The 17,904-nt window shown below is 53.4% G+C and overlaps 1 protein-coding gene across 4 annotated transcripts in view; it reads left to right on the top strand.

Annotated features, from left to right (window-relative positions):
- The first annotated feature begins 4,734 nt into the window (after positions 1–4,734).
- The window catches only part of PGAP2 (post-GPI attachment to proteins 2), a 40,907-nt gene continuing 27,737 nt past the window's right edge, over positions 4,735–17,904 (top strand). For 2 of the 4 annotated variants that reach the window (XM_073333181.1, XM_073333153.1), the window contains exons 1-4: positions 4,884–4,964; positions 7,650–7,813; positions 12,524–12,698; positions 13,047–13,299. In XM_073333181.1, the coding sequence (XP_073189282.1) occupies positions 12,534–12,698; positions 13,047–13,299 (418 nt within the window). In that variant the 5' untranslated portion in view covers positions 4,884–4,964; positions 7,650–7,813; positions 12,524–12,533. Of the gene's footprint in view, positions 4,756–4,883; positions 4,965–7,649; positions 7,814–12,523; positions 12,699–13,046; positions 13,300–17,904 lie in introns of those variants that run through there. The other 2 variants (XM_073333162.1, XM_073333172.1) reach the window with 2 other exon arrangements.

The raw sequence follows: 17,904 nt of genomic DNA, 5'->3' as shown, positions 1-17,904 counted from the left end.
ATTGGCTGCCGCCGTTTGAAAGCGAGGCAGGTCCCGCCCCCCGGGCAGGCTCCTCCTGCTGATTGGCGGGAGGGTGTTTCGAACGTCATGAGCGACCCGAGTTCTCATTGGTCAACCCTAGAGCGGTTGCTGCGAGATGAAGCACCAGAATCCGTCCTCTTCCAGCGACTTCTGGGGCTTCCCTACATCCGGGTCCTTGAGTCACCTCTGAAGGGTGGGGAGAAAGGCGGGGCTTAACCCGCCTCCCACCAATCAGAAGGCATCCCGGCGTTCCCATGGCAACAGCATGGGCTGGCCTGGGGCAGAGGCCACCGGCCTCAGCGGGGAAGGGAGGTTCTCCCGAGCCACGTGGGTGACCCCCCCAAAGCAACGCAGCCAGCAGCTCCCCCTCGATGCCCCAGAGTAAACCCAGCCCCCCCCCCATCGCAAACCTGGCCTGGCCTTCACCCTGCCCCACAGTGAGCGCCCCCTGCCCCAGCCAACCCCCCAGCACAGGCAGCCCCGCAACCTCAGCAGCCGGCTGCCCTAGCCACTGGGCCGCGCTGCCTTCGGGTGACCAGACAGCAAGTGTGAAAAACCGGGACGGGGGGGCGGTGGCGGGTAATAGGCGCCTATGTGAGAAAAAGCCCCCAAAAGCGGGACTGTCCCTGCAAAATCGGGACAGCTGGTCTCCCTACCCGGCGTCCCCCGCGGCAGCCCTGCAATGCAGCGCCCCTGCCAGCGCCTGATCTGCCCGATGCCCCCCTTTGCCAAAGACAAGCTTCAGCGGACGAGCACCCTCGGTGCCCTCCTCCCGCAGCCTCGCTTGTTCCACGTGCGCCTTCAAGCCTCCTGTGAGGAAGGTGTGTGATTATCGCCCCAGAGAGGCGTGGTAGACGAGGGAATATCTTTATCCCACTGAGTTGGTCTCACCTTGTCTCTCTAACATCCTGGGACCGACAGGGCTACAACACTGGTATCGTTTCGCAAGCACCATCAGTCTGCTCAGTGCGCTACGAAAAGCCGATGGGGCCCCTGTTCTGAGGAGCTGAGAATCTGAAGAACCCCATCCTGCAAGTTTTTAATGCCATTTAACTTTAACAGGAGTGATCGCATTGAAATCAGACTAGACTGGCCTTCTAGATTAGAAAATATGATTGGCCGCATAAATATAATATACCAGATGAAGGTTAGATGAAGCAGTACACAGCTTTTTTCTCTCTCTGTTTTACACTGCTTTCTCTGATATGACTAAGCTTATTTCTTAGATGGGGAACTGAGACATGGAGCAGAGTTGCCTGCTCAAGCTGTCACATAGTGAGCCAGTGGTACAGCCTGGGAACAGGCGCCAGCCCCAACACTCAGTCTTCTGTTTGAACTATTACTTGCTCGGAACTTGGAGGGAGGATCACAGGTTGCAAGAGGAACGAGTTTGGAGGGGACACCAAGAATTCAGTTGGGCATAAGCTTTCCTGGCTAAAAACCCACTTCTTCAGGTTTTTTACTCAGGAAAGCTTATGCCCAAATAAATCTGCTAGTCTTTAAGGTGCCACCGGACTCCTTGTTGTTTTTGTGGATACAAACTAACACGGCTACCCCCCCCCCCCAATACAAGAATTCAGTGTGTGTCCACCTGGCTGGAAATGTCACTAAAGTCGAGAGTAACAAATTTATTTGAGCATAAGCTTTCGTGCTTATGCTCAAATAAATATGTTAGTCTCTAAGGTGCCACAAGTCCTCCTTTTTTTTTTTTTTGCAGATACAGACTAACACGGCTGCTACTCTGAAACTAAAGTCAGAGTATCTGTAAGCAGTTCAATTCCTGGGTTCAATTCCTGGCTTCTCCGCTGGCCTGCTGGGTGACCTTGGACAAATCACTTCTCTCTCTATGCCTAAATTTTCCCATCTGTAAAATGGGGATAATGATACCAACCTCCTTTGTAAAGCAGTTTGAAAAGCACTACATAAGAGCTAGGTATTATCATTATGTCATGGGTTGCTGGGTGGGAGGGGTCACATTGTGCATTATGTCCTATCTACTCTGAAAGATTATGAGCACCATCCAGGTAATACACAACAGATTTGTTTATTTCCTTCCAGGAATAAGCTGTTCTTGTATAAGGCACCCTCAAACCAGCATAACCACAATGTAACCCTTTTGCTAGAAAATTACCTCCTTCCCCCACCACACACACACACACACTCTTTAAAATCAGTGCAAAACTTGTGCATGGACCAGGCCTTAAACCAAACTCAGCATGTCCACATTGCCATTTGTGCCCATCTAAAGGAATCCATTTTAAAATCAGCTTAAGTCCAAGGAAGGCAAATGGTTAGGGCCCGACCAAATTCATGGTCATAGGATTTTAAAAATCGTAAATTTCTTGATTTTAGCTATTACATCTGAAATTCTACAGTGTTGTAATTGTAGGGATCCTGACCCAAAAAGGAGTTGTGAAGGGGTTGCAAGGTTATTGTAGAACTAGATAAGTTCATGGAGCATAGGTCCATCAATGTCTATTAGCCAGGACGGACAGGGATGGTGTCCCTAGCCTCTGTTTGCCAGAAGCTGGGAATGGGCGACAGGGGATGGATCACTTGATGATTCCCTGTTCTGTTCATTCCCTCTGGGGGAACCTGGCATTGACCATTGTCAGAAGACAGGATACTGGGCTGGATGGACCTTTGGTCTGACCCAGTATGGCCGCTATTATGTTCTTATGGGCTGCAATTCTGCTACCCTTACTTCTGCACTGCTGCTGGCAGGGCACTGTCTTCAGAGCTGGGGCCCGTCCAACAGCCACCACTATCCGCCTGCCCAGCTCTGAAGGCAGCACAGAAGTGAGTGTGGCAATAACTGCCCTAAAGTAACCTTGTGACCCCTGCAACTTCCTTTTGGATAAGGACCCCCAATTTGAGAAACGCTGGTCTTCCCCATGAAATCTGTACAGCAAAGGGTAAAAGCACACAAAAGACTGGATTTCACGGTCCATGATATGTTTTTCAAGGACATGAATTTGGCAGGACCCTACAAAGGAAAAGCGCAAGGTGGTGGAAGGGGGGAACAGACGAGGGAGGGAAGATCAAAGGAGGCAGAAGGCCAAATTCTTTGCTCGTGAAAAGAAGCCACAGTGCAGCCAGAAGGGCTCCCATCCCACACCGCTTCCTGCCAGGCCAGGACCCAAGCAGGAGGGGGCATTCCTGTCCCTCCTCCCCTACCCCCGTGACTCTGCCCTCAAGGGCCACAGCTACCCGCAGGGCCGCTGTGGCTTGCAGCTCCATGGGGCAGGCCAGCCCAGGGCTGCAGGGGCAGCGTGGGGCAGGCTTGGGCAGCGTGGGCAGGAAGGCAGGGGCTGTGGGGGCAGGGGCAGCATGTGGCAGGCCCAGGGCTGTGGATGCAAGGGCAGGAAGGCAAGGGCAGCAGAGGCAGCATGGCAGGGGCAGCGTGGGGCAGGCCTGGGACTGCAGGGACCAGGGGCACCGTGGGGCAGGTAGGCAGGGGCAGCATGGACAGGAGGGCAGGGGCTGCGGGTGTAGGGGCAGTAGGGCAGGGCACTGTGGGGCAGGCTCAGGGGCAGGGGCAGGCAGAAGCAGCGGAGGGCAGGCTCAGGGGCAGTGTGCGGTAGGCTCAGGGCTGTGGGTGTAGGGGCAGGAGCGCAGGGCAGCGGGGGGCAGGCTCAGGGGCAGCGGGGGGCAGGCCCAGGGGCAGAGACGGGGCTGCGGGTATAGGTGCAGGAGGGCAGGGCAGCGGGGGGCAGGCTCAGGGGCACCGTGGAGCAGTAGGGCAGGGTACCGTGCGGCAGGCTCAGGGTCAGCGTGGGGCAGGAGCGCAAGGCAGCGGGGTGCAGGCAGGAGCAGCGTGGTGGGGCAGGCTCAGGGGCACCGTGGGGCAGTAGGGCAGGGGCACCGTGGGGCAGGCTTGGGGACAGCGGGGGGCAGTGGCAGGCTCAGGGGCAGCGGGGGGCAGGAGCGCAGGGCAGCAGGGGGCAGGCTTGGGGCAGGGGGGCAGGCTCGGGGGCACCATGGGGCAGGCTGGGGGCACCGTGGGGCAGGCTCGGGGCGGCGGGGGGCAGAGGCAGGCCCAGGGGCAGAGGCGGGGCTGCGGGTATAGGGGCAGGAGCGCAGGGCAGCGTGGGGCAGGCAGGGACACCGTGAGGCAGGCTCAGAGGCACTGTGGGGCAGGAGCGCAGGGGCACCGTGGGGCAGGCTTGGGGACAGCGGGGGGCAGTGGCAGGCTCAGGGGCAGCGGGGGGCAGGCTCGGGGGCAGCGGGGGGCAGGAGCGCAGGGCAGCGGGGGGCAGGCTTGGGGCAGGGGGGCAGGCTCCGGGGCACCATGGGGCAGGCTGGGGGCAGCGGGGGGCAGGAGCGCAGAGCACCGTGGGGCAGGCAGGGGCAGCGTGGGGCAGGCTCGGGGGCACCGTGGGGCAGGGGCAGGCTCGGGGGCACCATGGGGCAGGCTGGGGGCAGCATGGGGCAGGAGCGCGGGGCAGCGGGGGGCAGGCAGGGGCAGCGGGGGACAGGGGCAGGCTCGGGGGCACCATGGGGCAGGCTGGGGGCAGCATGGGGCAGGAGCGCGGGGCAGTGGGGGGCAGGCAGGGGCAGCGGGGGACAGGGGCAGGCTGGGGGCAGCATGGGGCAGGCAGGGGCAGCGGGGGGCAGGGGCAGGCTCGGGGGCACCGTGGGGCAGGGAGCCGGCGCCGGGCGGAGCGGGCGGCCCGGGGGGCGGAGCGCGGGGCGGTCCCGCAGCCGGCCGGAGAAGGGCGGAAGGGGAAGCAGGTGAGCGGAGGCTCGGCGCAGCCCGCGGCGGGCCGGGGAATGAGGCCGGGCCAGCGTGGGGGGCCGGGGCGGGAGCCGCGGCGGCGGCCGGTTCTAGGCCGAGGGGCCGGGCCCGGGCCCGGGCCCTGCATGAGCTGAAGCGGCCGGGTCTCAGCCTGCCGGAGGCCGCCGCACCGCTGGGCGCGGGGGAAGGACGGGAGCCCCCGCGGGTGCGGATCCGGGGCGGCGTGGGGCAGGGTCTGGGGGGTGTTGAGAGGCAGGAGCCGGGGGAGGGGTTGGGGGATAAGAGTTGGGGTGTGGCGGGGGGGTTGGGGGCAGGAGCCGGGGCAGACAGTGGGGAGGGGTTGTGGGGGGAGGGCAGGAGCTGGGGGACGGGTTATGGGGCAGGCGTGGGGGGGAGGTGCAGGAGCCTGGGGAGGGGTTGGAGGGCAGGCATGTGGGGGGGTAGGAACCAGGGGAGGGGGTGGGGACAGGAATAGGGTTGGAGGGAGGAGCCGGTGTCTTAGAAGGAGGGTCAGTGGGGTTTCTGTTTTGCCACCCCCCCACGCTGGCTGAGGTGGGAGAACTTGGGCAGCGGCTTTGGGGGCATCTTTTAGGAGAGCACAGCCTGGGGGCTTGGGGACTCCACCTTACTCCCCAAAGGTGCTTGCTGCATGGTTGTGGCTGTGATCGAACTCGGCGGGTGTGTGGCTGAGTTTCGCTCTGTGTTTCGGGGCAAACTTGCCTAAGGCCCAGGCAAAGACTGTCTCTCCCAGCTCTGGCGGCCAATCCCACACCGCAGGAGCTCAGAGGAAGGCGCTTCCACAGAGGGGGGTGTTCATGTGTGTCCTTCCTTCCTTCCTTCCCTCCCAGTAACTGGGGATGTTTGCTTAAAATGCAGACTGCCCTGGTCTTTTACCAGAAGGGGCTGACAAAGGAGGTGACCACCCCAGTGGCTTCGGTCTGTGTGCACAGGGACCACTTGCCTGTCTCTGGGTTACAAGCCAGGATGACTGTGTCACCTCTGGCCTCCCTGCCTGAGTAGGAAAGGGATGCTCTGTGTTTAAAGACGCTTTCCCTCACCTGCAGGTCTAGTGGCTTTGGTCAGTGATTTCCAGGCTGGACAAAGCCATGGATAGAATAGACTGGGGAGAACAATCCTGCATTGGCTGGGGAGACTAGAATAGACTAAATTCGCTTCTATTCTGTGACTGTATTGTTACGTTTGAGTTGCTTCCCTCTAAGGGTAGGTCTACACTTAGGATGGCGTGTAGAGTACAGACACTGCATGCCCAGGTAACATGGTGTCACGGAGTCCCTGGGCGATGCTCTGGAACTGCTCCCCATGAAGCCAGTCAGGACTCTGGGGAAGTCTCCTTTCTGTGAGCAGCCTGTCTTCAGGACACACAGCTTCCACCTTCCTGGGTCTGACCTCGGAGCATTCAGCATCCTCTGCCCCTCCGTGTGCTTCCCCCAGCGAGTCTGATCAGGCAGGGCTCCTGAGGAAGCCAGAGGGCCCTGCACCCCAACTTCACAGTCAGACGTGACTCTCAGCCAGCCAGTAAAACAGAGGTTTATTAGACGACAGGAACATGGTCTAAAACAGAGCTTGCAGGTGCAGAGAACAGGACCCCTCAGCTGGGTCCATTTTGGGGGGCAGTGAGCCAGACAACCACTTCTGCACTTCACTCAATGTCCCACCCAGCCCCAAACTGAAAACTCCCTCCAGCCCCTCCTCCTCTGGGCTTTGTTCCTTTTCCCGGGCCAGGAGGTCACCTGATTCCTTTGTTCACCAACCCTTTAGTTCTCACCTTGCAGGGGGGAAGGGCCCAGGCCATCAGTTGCCAGGAAACAGGGTGTCGGCCATTCTCTGTGTCCAGACCCCTGCACACACCTGCCCTCTAGGGATCTGCAATGATTATACACCCTTACCCCACCACCTAGATACTTAAGAACTGCTTAGGGGAAACTGAGGCACCCCCACACTATTCAGAGGAGACATTAAGAATAGCCCCACTTCGTCACACTCTTCTGTGACTGTATTGTTACGTTCGAGTTGCTTCCCGCTAAGGGTAGGTCTACACTTAGGATGGCGTGTAGAGTACAGACACTGCATGCCCAGCTAACATGGGTATGAATAGCAGTGTAGCCGGTGAGGCATGGCTTAGGCAAGTGTAGACGAGGCCTTAGTGCAGGGGTGGGCAAACTTTTGGCCCGAGGGCCACATCTGGGTATGGAAATTGTATGGCAGGCCATGAATGCTCATGAAATTGGGGGTTGGGGTGTGACTGGGGGTGCGGGCTCTGGGGTGGGGTTGGGGGTGCAGGACGGTGCTCCAGGATGTGACCAAGGGGTTTGGAGGGTGGGAGGGGGATCAGGGCTGGGAGGGGGGGCAGGGGTGCAGGCTCCAGGCAGCGCTTACCTCAAGCAGCTCCCAGAAGAAGCAGCATGTCCCCCCTCCGGCTCCAATGTGGAGGCATGGCCAGGCAGCTCTGCGCACTGCCCTGTCTGCAGGCGCCGCCCTTGTAGCTCCCATTGGCTGCAGTTCCCGGCCAATGGGAGCTGCGGGGGCAGCGTCCGGAGCCCCCTGACTGCTCTTACAGGTAAGAGCTGGAGGGGGGACATGCCACTGCTTCCAGGAGCTGTGTGGAGCAGGGCAAGCCCCAGACCCTGCTCCCCGGAGGAAGCTCGAGGACAGGATTAAAATGTCTGGAGGGCCAGATGCGGCCCCTAGGCCGTAGTTTGCCCACCCCTGCCTTAGTGGCCCAAACTAACCATTGCCCCATCGTTTTTGATGCTGTAACCCTATTGCCTCTGACGTGATGAAGGCTGATCTATAGAACTGAAATTCTTAGAATGCAGATGCGACTCCCATAAGATTATGGCACAGATAAATAACAATGTTTCCTTAATAGAGCCACAGCTGTGTGCTTAGTGCGGACAAATGAGGAGACACTGTCCCTGACTCCAGGAGCTCATAACCTAAAGCAGACACCAGCAGGGAAAAAACGCAGTTCAGATGCCAACTATTAAATCCGGTCCTGACTTACACCCTGTGTGGTAATTGGCTTCATGGCAGGTTTGTCCTGGTTGTATAAGGTGTGAGGTAGGGACAGCCTGACTATTTTCAGGGCCCCTCCTCAGCAATCTCAGGCCCGGATCCAGAGAGTAGCTGAGCATTTGTAACTCCCATTGTCTTCAGTGGGGATGGTGGGTGCACAGTCCTGGGGTTTAGGCCATAGGCTTGCATGACCCATTTGCAATCCCTTCCTGGCGCTTGCCCTAGAAGGGGGAACGGGTACCTGAATCAGTTTAGGTGTAGCTTTCTCACCCCAGCTGCCATAGGGGAGCCTTAAACAATGAGTAGCTGAGTGTGAGTATGGAGATCCAAGCAATTGTTCATATTGTTTGTATTTAAGGACCAGCCCTGGGTATATGCAGATTCGAACGCAGGATTACAGGGGTGAAAGGCTCTTGCAGTACAGTATAGGAAAGAAAGAGTTAATACCACACCAGTCCTTCCCAGGAAGCAAATTCTGACAGCATGTTCAGTTTGACTTATACAGACGGTGTGCTTTCCAAATTCCCCCTTAAACTAGCCATCTTTGATAGCATGGCTGTTTACAAGTCCCAGCACTGTTCACGTCACTTCAAGTTTAATTAGTCAGCTTCATCTTTGGTGCCTCCCTGTACTTTCCCATCTTTGGTTTTGAATATTAAATTCCAAACATAAAGAGGCATGAAGATACACCTATTGCAAAGCATTCACATTTCTTAAGTTATTTCCTTCCATCACATTGCTGATTTGGTTCATAACACTTGTACGTCTAGCTTTTGGCAGTTTTTGTATTTGCGAAGCCCAGTGCCATGCTATATTTGTCCTGGGGCATTGTGAGATATATGCCTCAGCATGTGCGAGCAAGAATAAACATAGTACAATTTAGCATGATTACACAACACGTACATATTAGATTAATACCACACATATATTACCTATTAATATGGGGTGGGGGGAGTGTGCGTATATGTGACCATAATGCCTAGAGAGGCCTCACTGAGAGTGCTTAATCAGGCAAACTGCAAAGAATGGGGTAGGCATTCCCCAAAAGTGGTGGTCCTTCCTAAATAATTAGATTTACCCAGCCAGTAACGAAACAGTTTCTATATTACCTTACTGGTTACCAAGAAGCCCAAAAATACAGTTTCCCTTAAGTAATTCAGCCCTGGGCTCCCACCCGGACAGCCAAGTCAAATGTGGTGAGGATTACTTAAAATCTTTTTCACCATATATAAAGTTTTACCAATCCCAAGAGTTCAGAAATACTACCCAGCAGGTCAGTGAATATTTCAGATCTTACCCAAATACATGCTTCCAGCCAATTCTTATTAACTAAACTAAGATTTATTAAAAAGGAAAAGAAAGAGTTATTGTGGTTAAAGATCATTATGCATACAGATATAAGTATGCCAACATTTTTATGGCTGACTTACAACAACTCTTCCTCAGCTCTCGTCCCCTAATGCCCTACTCTACTTGCGCTACATTGATGACATCATCATCTGGACCCATGGAAAAGAAGCCCTTGAGGAATTCCACCATGATTTCAACAATTTCCATCCCACCATCAACCTCATCCTGGACCAGTCCACACAAGAGATCCACTTCCTGAACACTACAGTGCTAATATGCGATGATCACATAAACACCACCGTATACCAGAAACCTACTGACTGCTATTCCTACCTACATGCCTCCAGCTTTCATCCAGACCACACCACACGATCCATTGTCTACAGCCAAGCTCTACAATACAACCGTATTTGCTCCAACCCCTCAGACAGAGACAAACACCTACAAGAGCTCTATCAAGTGTTCTTACAACTACAATACCCACCTGCTGAAGTGAAGAAACAGATTGACAGAGCCAGAAGAATACCCAGAAGTTACCTACTACAGGACAGGCCCAACAAAGAAAATAACAGAACCCCACTAGCCGTCACCTTCAACCCCCAACTAAAACCTCTCCAATGCATCATCAAGGATCTACAACCTATCCTGAAGGACGACCCATCACTCTCACAGATCTTGGGAGACAGGCCAGTCCTTGCTTACAGACAGCCCCTGAACCTGAAGCAAATACTCACCGGCAATCACACGCCACACAACAGAACCACTAACCTAGGAACCTATCCTTGCAACAAAGCCCGTTGCCAACTGTGTCCACATATCTATTCAGGGGACACCACCATAGGGCCTAATCACATCAGCCACACTATCAGAGGCTTGTTCACCTGCACATCTACCAATGTGATATGTGCCAGCCATGCCCCTCTGCCGTGTACATTATCCAAACCGGACAGTCTCTATGTAAAAGAATAAATGGACACAAATCAGACATCAAGAATTATAACACTCAAAAACCAGTCGGAGAACACTTCAATCTCTTTGGTCACTCAATTACAGACCTAAAAGTGGCAATTCTTCTACAAAATAACTTGAAAAACAGACTCCAAGGAGAGACTGCTGAATTGGAGTTAATTTGCAAACTGGATACAATTAACTTAGGCTTGAATGAAGACTGAGAGTGGATGGGTTATTACACAAAGTAAAACTATTTCCCCATGTTTACCTCCCCCACCCCACTGTTCCTCAGATGTTCTTGTCAACTGCTGGAAATGGCCCACCTTGATTATCACTACAAAAGGTTTTTCCCCCCTCGCTCTCCTGCTGGTAATAGCTCACCTTACCTGATCATTCTCATTACAATGTGTATGGTAACACCCATTGTTTCATGTTCTCTGTGTATATAAATCTCCCCACTGTATTTTCCACTGAATGCATCCGATGAAGTGAGCTGTACAGCTCACGAAAGCTTCTGCGCAAATAAATTTGTTAGTCTCTAAGGAGCCACAAGTCCTCGTTTTCTTTTTGCGGATACAGACTAACACGGCTGCTACTCTGAAACAGATATGAGTATAGTTCTTAAGTCAGTTTCATAGCAGAGATGGTGAGCTGCCTGTAGAGCCTGACAGCTGCGCCACAATGCTATCCAGAACCGCCTGGTGAAAGCCATCACACCGTGCTTAGGGGAGGTCGCCGTGAACTGCGCCATCCCCAGTACTGACAGCCAGTTGCGACCCGACGTGGGAGTCACCGACAAGGCCCAGAAAAAGATCATCCTTGTCGACATCACGGTCTCCTTCGAGAACAGGACCCTGGCCTTCCGCGAAGCCCAAGCTCGTAAGCTGGAAAAATACGCCCCACTGGCCGACACCCTGAGAGCGAAGGGCTACGAGGTGCAGATGGATGCCCTGATCGTCGGAGCCCTGGGCGCTTGGGACCCCTGCCACGAGTGTGTGCTGCGGACCTGTGGGATCGGTCGACGCTACACACGGCTCATGTGGCACTTCATGGTCTCGGACACCATCCGATGGTCCAGGGACATCTGCATCAAACACATCACCGGCCACCGACAGTACCAGGAGGTGTGAGCCGGTACGACATCGTGCATCAACTATGGAAAAGGGACTGAGAGACTTTTTCCATTGGACCATATGAACTGGAACCATAAACTCACTGAACATTAAATCCCACCAAATGAGGGTAGATCCATCCTCATCATCGTATCCACTCATTATACTCCACACCTGAACATAGCCATTATATGGAAAACATACCCCCGTATCTCAATGTCTGTACTTTGACCCATTAAACTTTTATCCCCAATCAGGAGATTGCAGATTATGTATTCCTTATGCCACCTGTTCCTAAACCGAATTTTGCAGCCCTTGATAATCTGTACCTTATTCCCTGATAACCAGAAACTTCTATGCTTAAACTCTGTACTGTTTTCTTTTTACTTCAACATTATCTTAATAAAATTATTAAATCTGTTCTTATCAGTTCTTCCAGAATTAATTCCATAGTCTATAGACCAATAGGCAATCCGTGTATAGAATTGGTTCAAATCCTTCCATAAGAATTTGCAGGGACATCCCAGGGTACCTGAAGACCTCAGTCTTGCAGCTTGCTTCCCCTGACAAAGTTTAAGCAGATGTGAGATGACAGGATCCTTGAGTTCTTTTATAGATCTCTGGCAGGTTACGATAGCCTCTTGATAGCAGATAATACAGTGGACCTTCCTTGGATGAAGAATAGATAATACACATTGTTGCTTTGAAGTCAATTCCTATTTGCTATGTAATCACAGGTAATTAGTTGCATTGATTAGCATAATGCAATTGACCATTTAAACGTTCACAGGTAGTTTGCTACAAACTTCAAAGAGAAATAAAGACAATGATATTACACCACGTTTCATCTAATTGCTAATATTCCCTTTTGCTCTCTGTATCAATAGAATATTAGTAACAAAATGTTGCAGACAGAAACTGATGTTTAGCGTCTACATGCTAATTAGATCACACTGTTAAACTCCTAACGGTTTAACTCTGACAAAGACAGTTAGTATTTACTTCTAATTCTATGACAATATCGGTTTGCGTTTCAAAGGATTTAGTCCACTTACGTGGCTTTGATAATTATCTACAAGAAATGGCCCTGTTTACCATTTCAGTACTTCTCTAATATGTTCTTAAAAGTTGATGTGGGTCACTTTAGCCTGCTGGTTGCTTAACCCTTTCTGGCTCAGTGTCACAGTACATAACCTATATGTATTGGCTAACAGCCGATTACAGTTGTATGCATTTGACCCGCTGAAGTGCTCTTGGAGATGATTGTTGCAGTAGTAGAAAGGACATTCTTCAAATAGTTGCTTCTTGCTTTCAGGTCCAGCAACATGTTTCAGGTGCCACTGCCACTGGATCGAGATGGGATCCTCTTCCGGCTCCGCTTTACCACCCTGGCTGTTGGGACTGTGTGTTGCCCGCTGTTTGGATTCCTTTTCTGCGTGATCTGGTCTCTGCTGTTCCACTTTCAGGAAACGACAGCTACTCACTGCGGTGTACGTGCCTTCAGCTTGGTAGAGAACTTACAGGGACCCACTAGACCCTGAGAGCAAAATCTGTTAAAGATGTGATTTCTCAAAGAATGGCAGTGTTGTCTAGTGAATAGAGTAGGAGACCTGGGCATCAGGAGTCCTGTGTTTTATTCCTGGCTTCCCTGGAGCTCAATAGGTGCTGTGTGAACTTGAGCAAGTTACTTTCTTTCTCTGTGCCTCAATTTCCTGATGTGGGAGCTAGGGATAGAACTTGCCCTTGTTAAGCACTCCGACATCTTAGAGAGCTGTAAATTGACCTATTCGCCTACAAAATCCCAATGCCTCTTCAACAAACTCTCCTTTTTCTCCCAGGTCCCCAATTACCTCCCCTCCATCAGTGCCGCGATTGGCGGCGAGACCCCTCAGCGCTACGTGTGGCGTTTCTGCATTGGCCTCCACTCGGCGCCCCGTTTCCTGGTGGCCATCGCGTACCGGAACCATTACCACAGCTGTCACTGCGCGCACCCTCGCTACCCACGGCTGTGCCGCATCAACTTCGCCCTCAACGTGCTCGAAAACCTCGCTCTCCTTTTGCTGACGTACGTCTCTTCCTCGGAAAACTATGGTAGGTTTCTACAGCGTGCTGTGCTGATTCTCTGGGTCGTAACAGTTGGGGTTCTGCACAGTCGTGAGTCACTTAATTACAGTTGTTTTTTTAATTTTTTTATTAGTGCTTATTTTTGGGATCATCGGTTCAGGAAAAAAATCAATAAAAATGCACACGTTCCATTAAAATCCATGGGCCCTGTATTAATAAAAATACCTGGGACTTGTATGTAGCAAGTGTTAACTAATTGATCCTCATGGTAGGGACGCTACATGGCCAAGATCACAGAGGAAGTCAGCGTTAGAGCTGGGATTGGAATTTAGGACTTCTTTGCTCAAAGTTGTGCACTCAGGCTGTGTCCCCCACTCTGCCACTTGCCCCATTGCAATAAGAAACACTACAGTCCGGGTTGAGTCTGGCTTGCATTCTAACTGCTTCTTTAGTTGCTTATAACTTTATCTCCGATAATTTCCTGTGTTTGGTCTCAAGGAAGGTGCTCTCATGGACTGGTAACTGGTTAAAAGGCAGGAAACAAAGGGTAGGAATAAATGGTTAGTTTTCAGAACGGAGAGAGGTAAATAGTCGGGTCCCCCAGGGGTCTGTACTGGGACAAGTCCTGTTCAACATATTCATAAATGATCTGGAAAAAGGCATAAACAGTGAGGTGGCAAAATTTGCAGATGATACAAAACTACTCAAAATAGTTACGTCCCAGGCAGACGGTGAAGAGCTACAAAAGGATCCCGCAAAACTGGGTGACTGGGCAACAAAATGGCAGATGACATTCAATGTTGATGAATGCAAAGTAATGCACATTGGAAAACATAATCCCAACTATACATATGCAATGATGGGGTCTAAATTGGCTGTTACCACTCAAGAAAGAGATCTTGGTGTCATTGTGGATGGTTCTCTGAAAACATCCACTCCATGTGCAGCGGCAGTCAAAAAAACTAACAGAATGTTGGGAATCATTAAGAAAGGGATAGACAGTAAGGCAGAAAATATCATATTGCCTCTGTATAAATCCATGGTACGCCCACCTCTTGAATACTGTGTGCAGATGTGGTCCTCCCATCTCAAAAAAGATATATTGGAATTGGAAAAGGTTCAGAAAAGGGCAACAAAAATTATTAGACATATGCAACAGCTTCTGTATGAGGAGAGATTAATAAGACTTGGACTTTTCAGCTTGGAAAAGAGACGACTAAGGGGGGATATGATAGAGGTCTATAAAATCATGAGTGGTGTGGAGAAAGTAAATCAGGAAGTGTTATTTACTCCTCCTCATAGCACAAGAACTAGGGGTCCCCAAATAAAATTAATAGACAGCAGGTTTAAAACAAACAAAAGGAAGTATTTTTTTCACACAACGCACAGTCGACCTGCGGAACTCTTTGCCAGAGGATGTTGTGAAGGCCAAGACACTAACAGGATTCAAAAAAGAACTAGATAAGTTCATGGAGGATAGGTCCATCAATGGCTATTAGCCAGAATGGGCAGGGATGGTGTCCCTAGCCTCTGTTTGCCAGAAGCCGAGAATGGGCAACGGGATGGATCACTTGATGATTCCCTGTTCTGTTCATTTCCTCTGGGGCACCTGGCTTTGGCCACTGTCCGAAGACAGAATACTGGGCTAGATGGATCTTTGGTCTGACCCAGTTTGGCCTTTCTTATGGAAGGTGAAGTTCTTGATTTTAAGTTAAAGCAAACTGCGTGGCCATTTTGTGTGTGGGGGGGTATCTGTGCATGGTGGGCTAGGAGATGCGCTTCTCCCATCTGTTTGCAACTGGGTAAAAATGCGTGCAGTTGGGTAACTCGGTTTAGTTAGCATGGTTTAATTTTCAGGTGTAGAGACAGACTGGTGCAGTTGTAGTCTGAATGACAACCCTGTAAGAATGGCACGATGGGCCTTTGTATGTCTAGCATTTGTGCCAGGTTTTTGAGCTGTCACCCTGGGATCTCAAAGACAAGCTGAGTTCTTTCTGACTTGCATGTTCGCCCCAGTAACAAAGATTCTGCAAGTCAATTTCAGGCCTCAGTTACACCTGTGATAACCCCGTGAGCCCAGTTCATCCCTGGTGACTTCAGTGGAGTTCCGCCAGTGAAACCAGCCCATTGCTTTCAACTGGATCAAATTGGTGGAGGTGGCCGGCTTTTGGAAGGTAGTTGTGGTGGTGCGTGACCCAGACTGGAACGGGTCGGACCATGGCATCGCTGCCTGCAGACGGCAGTGGAAGCAGGAGGGCGGAAAGCGGGTTTCACTGAGTGCATGTGGGAAGAAGGTGCCATTTCTGTACCGGCAACTTTCTGAGTAGAAGCCCTGGTATGAGGCAGCGACCCTCAGCAAGCCGGGCTCTAAGGCACAACAGCAGGACCAGGGAGGCAGAGAGCAGCTGTCCTGCTGGGAGTCAGATCGGGGTGGAGCTGTCTCTGGTGCCTTGACTTGGTGGTGATGAGGTCCCGGCCTCAGTTTGCTTGGGACTGGTGATATTGCCAGGAAGGATCAGTGGCCTGTTGGCACTTGGCCGTAGACATCCGGTGTAGTGGGGAGGAAAACAGTGATGATTACACATCAGGGAGACAACCCCCAGCCCACTGAACTCAATGGGTCGTTTCCTATTGATTTCAAAGGGGCCAGGATTTCCCAGCAGGTACCGGTGGTAGAACAGGGCAACCTGTGCCCTGGCTTGGTGTCGAGTGGGTGTGTGAAAAGACAGGGTCTTGCTATGCCGCCCCTGTCGGTGTGCAGGGCAAACAGCTCAGGAGGGTGGGAGATGCAGCACCTTTTAAGCTCTCAGTGTCTCGCAGGCTCCTGCTAGTCACTTGTCTTTCTACACATGCCCTCTGCCAGTTTGCCAGATACTCTGGTTCTGCTCACCCACTCGTTGCTGGGTTGGTGCTGTTTACAGGACCTTGTCCCTTGCTGCACTAGCCTGGAACCCCTGTTCACCTTCTCACTGAGTCAGGTCCAGACGCGTCCATTCTAGGCACTGGGCATTGTTAATGCCAGCTGTCATGGTTCACCTGTATTTCCCCCTCCGTGATCCAGCACGGGCATCCCCTCTCAGGCTTCCAGCTCCCCAGCCATCACTTCTCTGGGGTGGAGACCTGCGTCTCTCTCCCTCCTGACCAGGGCATTTCCAGGCTGCACAGCTCGCTGGCCAGGCTGTGAATACCCCAGCGAGGCAGACCGCCTCCGCAGGCCTGCTTTGCCTTCTCCTCAGAGGCTGTGAACAGTGAAGTTCCCACGCAGCTCTTGGGAAGCAAATTCATTGATGCCTAAGGTGGAGGCGCTGCAGAGAAAACGTGAAAAGCAAGCGACAAGCCTACCCCGGGGTGGGCAAACTTTTTGGCCCGATGGCCACATCTGGGTGGGGAAATTGCGTGCAGGGCCATGAATGTAGGGCTGGAATGGGGGTTGGGGTGCGGGGTGTGAGAGGGGGTGCGGGGTGCAGGAAGGTGCTTAGGGCAAGGGGTTGGGGCAGAGGAGGGCTGTGGGATGTACAAGAGGGCTCAGGGCAGGGGGTTGGGGTGCAGAAAGGGTGTGGGGTGCGGTGGGGGCTCAGGGCAGGGAGTTGGGGTGTGGCAGGGGGTTGGGGTGCAGGAGGGGTACGGGATGCGGCAGGGGGCTCAGGGCAGGGAGTTGGGGAGTGGCAGGGGATAGGGGTGCAGGAGGGGTGTGGGGTGCGGCAGAGGGCTCAGGGCAGGGAGTTCGGGTGTGGCAGGGGGTTGGGGTGCAGGAGGGGTGCGGGGTGCGGCAGGGGGCTCAGGGCAGGGAGTTGGGGTGTGGCAGGGGGTTGGGGTGCGGGGCACAGCAGGGGGCTCAGGGCAGGGGGTTGGGGTGTGGCAGGGGGTTGGGGTGCAGGAGGGGTGTGGGGCGCGGCAGGGGGCTCAGGGCAGGGAGTTGGGGTGTGGCAGGGGGTTGGGGTGCGGGGCGCGGCAGGGGTCTCAGGGCAGGGGGTTGGGGTGTGGTAGAGGGTTGGGGTGCAGGGTGCGGGCTCCGGCTCGGCACCGCTTACCTGGGGTGGCTCCGGGGTGGCAGCGGCACCCCGTCCCTGTGGCCTCCACGGGAGAGGAGGGCAGAGGGCTCTGCGGGCTGCCCCTGCCTGTGGTTGCCTCCCCTGAAGTTCCCATTGGCCGTGGTTCCCCGTTCCTGGCCAGTGGGAGCTGCGGGGGGCAGTGCCTGGAGGCGAGGGCAACGCACGGAGCCCTCTGCCCCAGGGACCGCAGGGACGTGGTGCTGGCCGCTCCCGGGAGTGGCAATCCCTCGGGCCGGATCCTGCTCGCGGGCCATAGTTTGCCCACCCCTGGCCTCCACGCTTGCTAATCAGCTCTCCCCAGCTCCAGCCAGGGCTCTGGCAGGTGGTCAGTCCTTCAAAGCATCAGGACGGTTTTCTGTGCTCATAAGTTCATTACAGCTGTTAGCTCAGAACAAGCACCCCCCAGAATCTGAGTCAGTTCTTCACACCCTTTGGGTCTTTGATGTGTCCTCATGGACCAGGCGCTGCTTCAGCACCAGAGGGAGTACGTTTGCAGACACCTCCCCCTAGAGAGTTCCTGGGAAACCCACGTAGCTTTCAAACTTCACAGCATTTTCAATTAGTCCTTTGAAGCTCATAG

This window comes from Lepidochelys kempii, chromosome 1 (assembly GCF_965140265.1).
Source record: "Lepidochelys kempii isolate rLepKem1 chromosome 1, rLepKem1.hap2, whole genome shotgun sequence".
Taxonomy (NCBI): Eukaryota; Metazoa; Chordata; order Testudines; family Cheloniidae; genus Lepidochelys; species Lepidochelys kempii.
The sequence above is the reverse complement of the archived record's forward strand: the minus strand, read 5'-3'. Positions and strand labels throughout refer to the sequence as shown.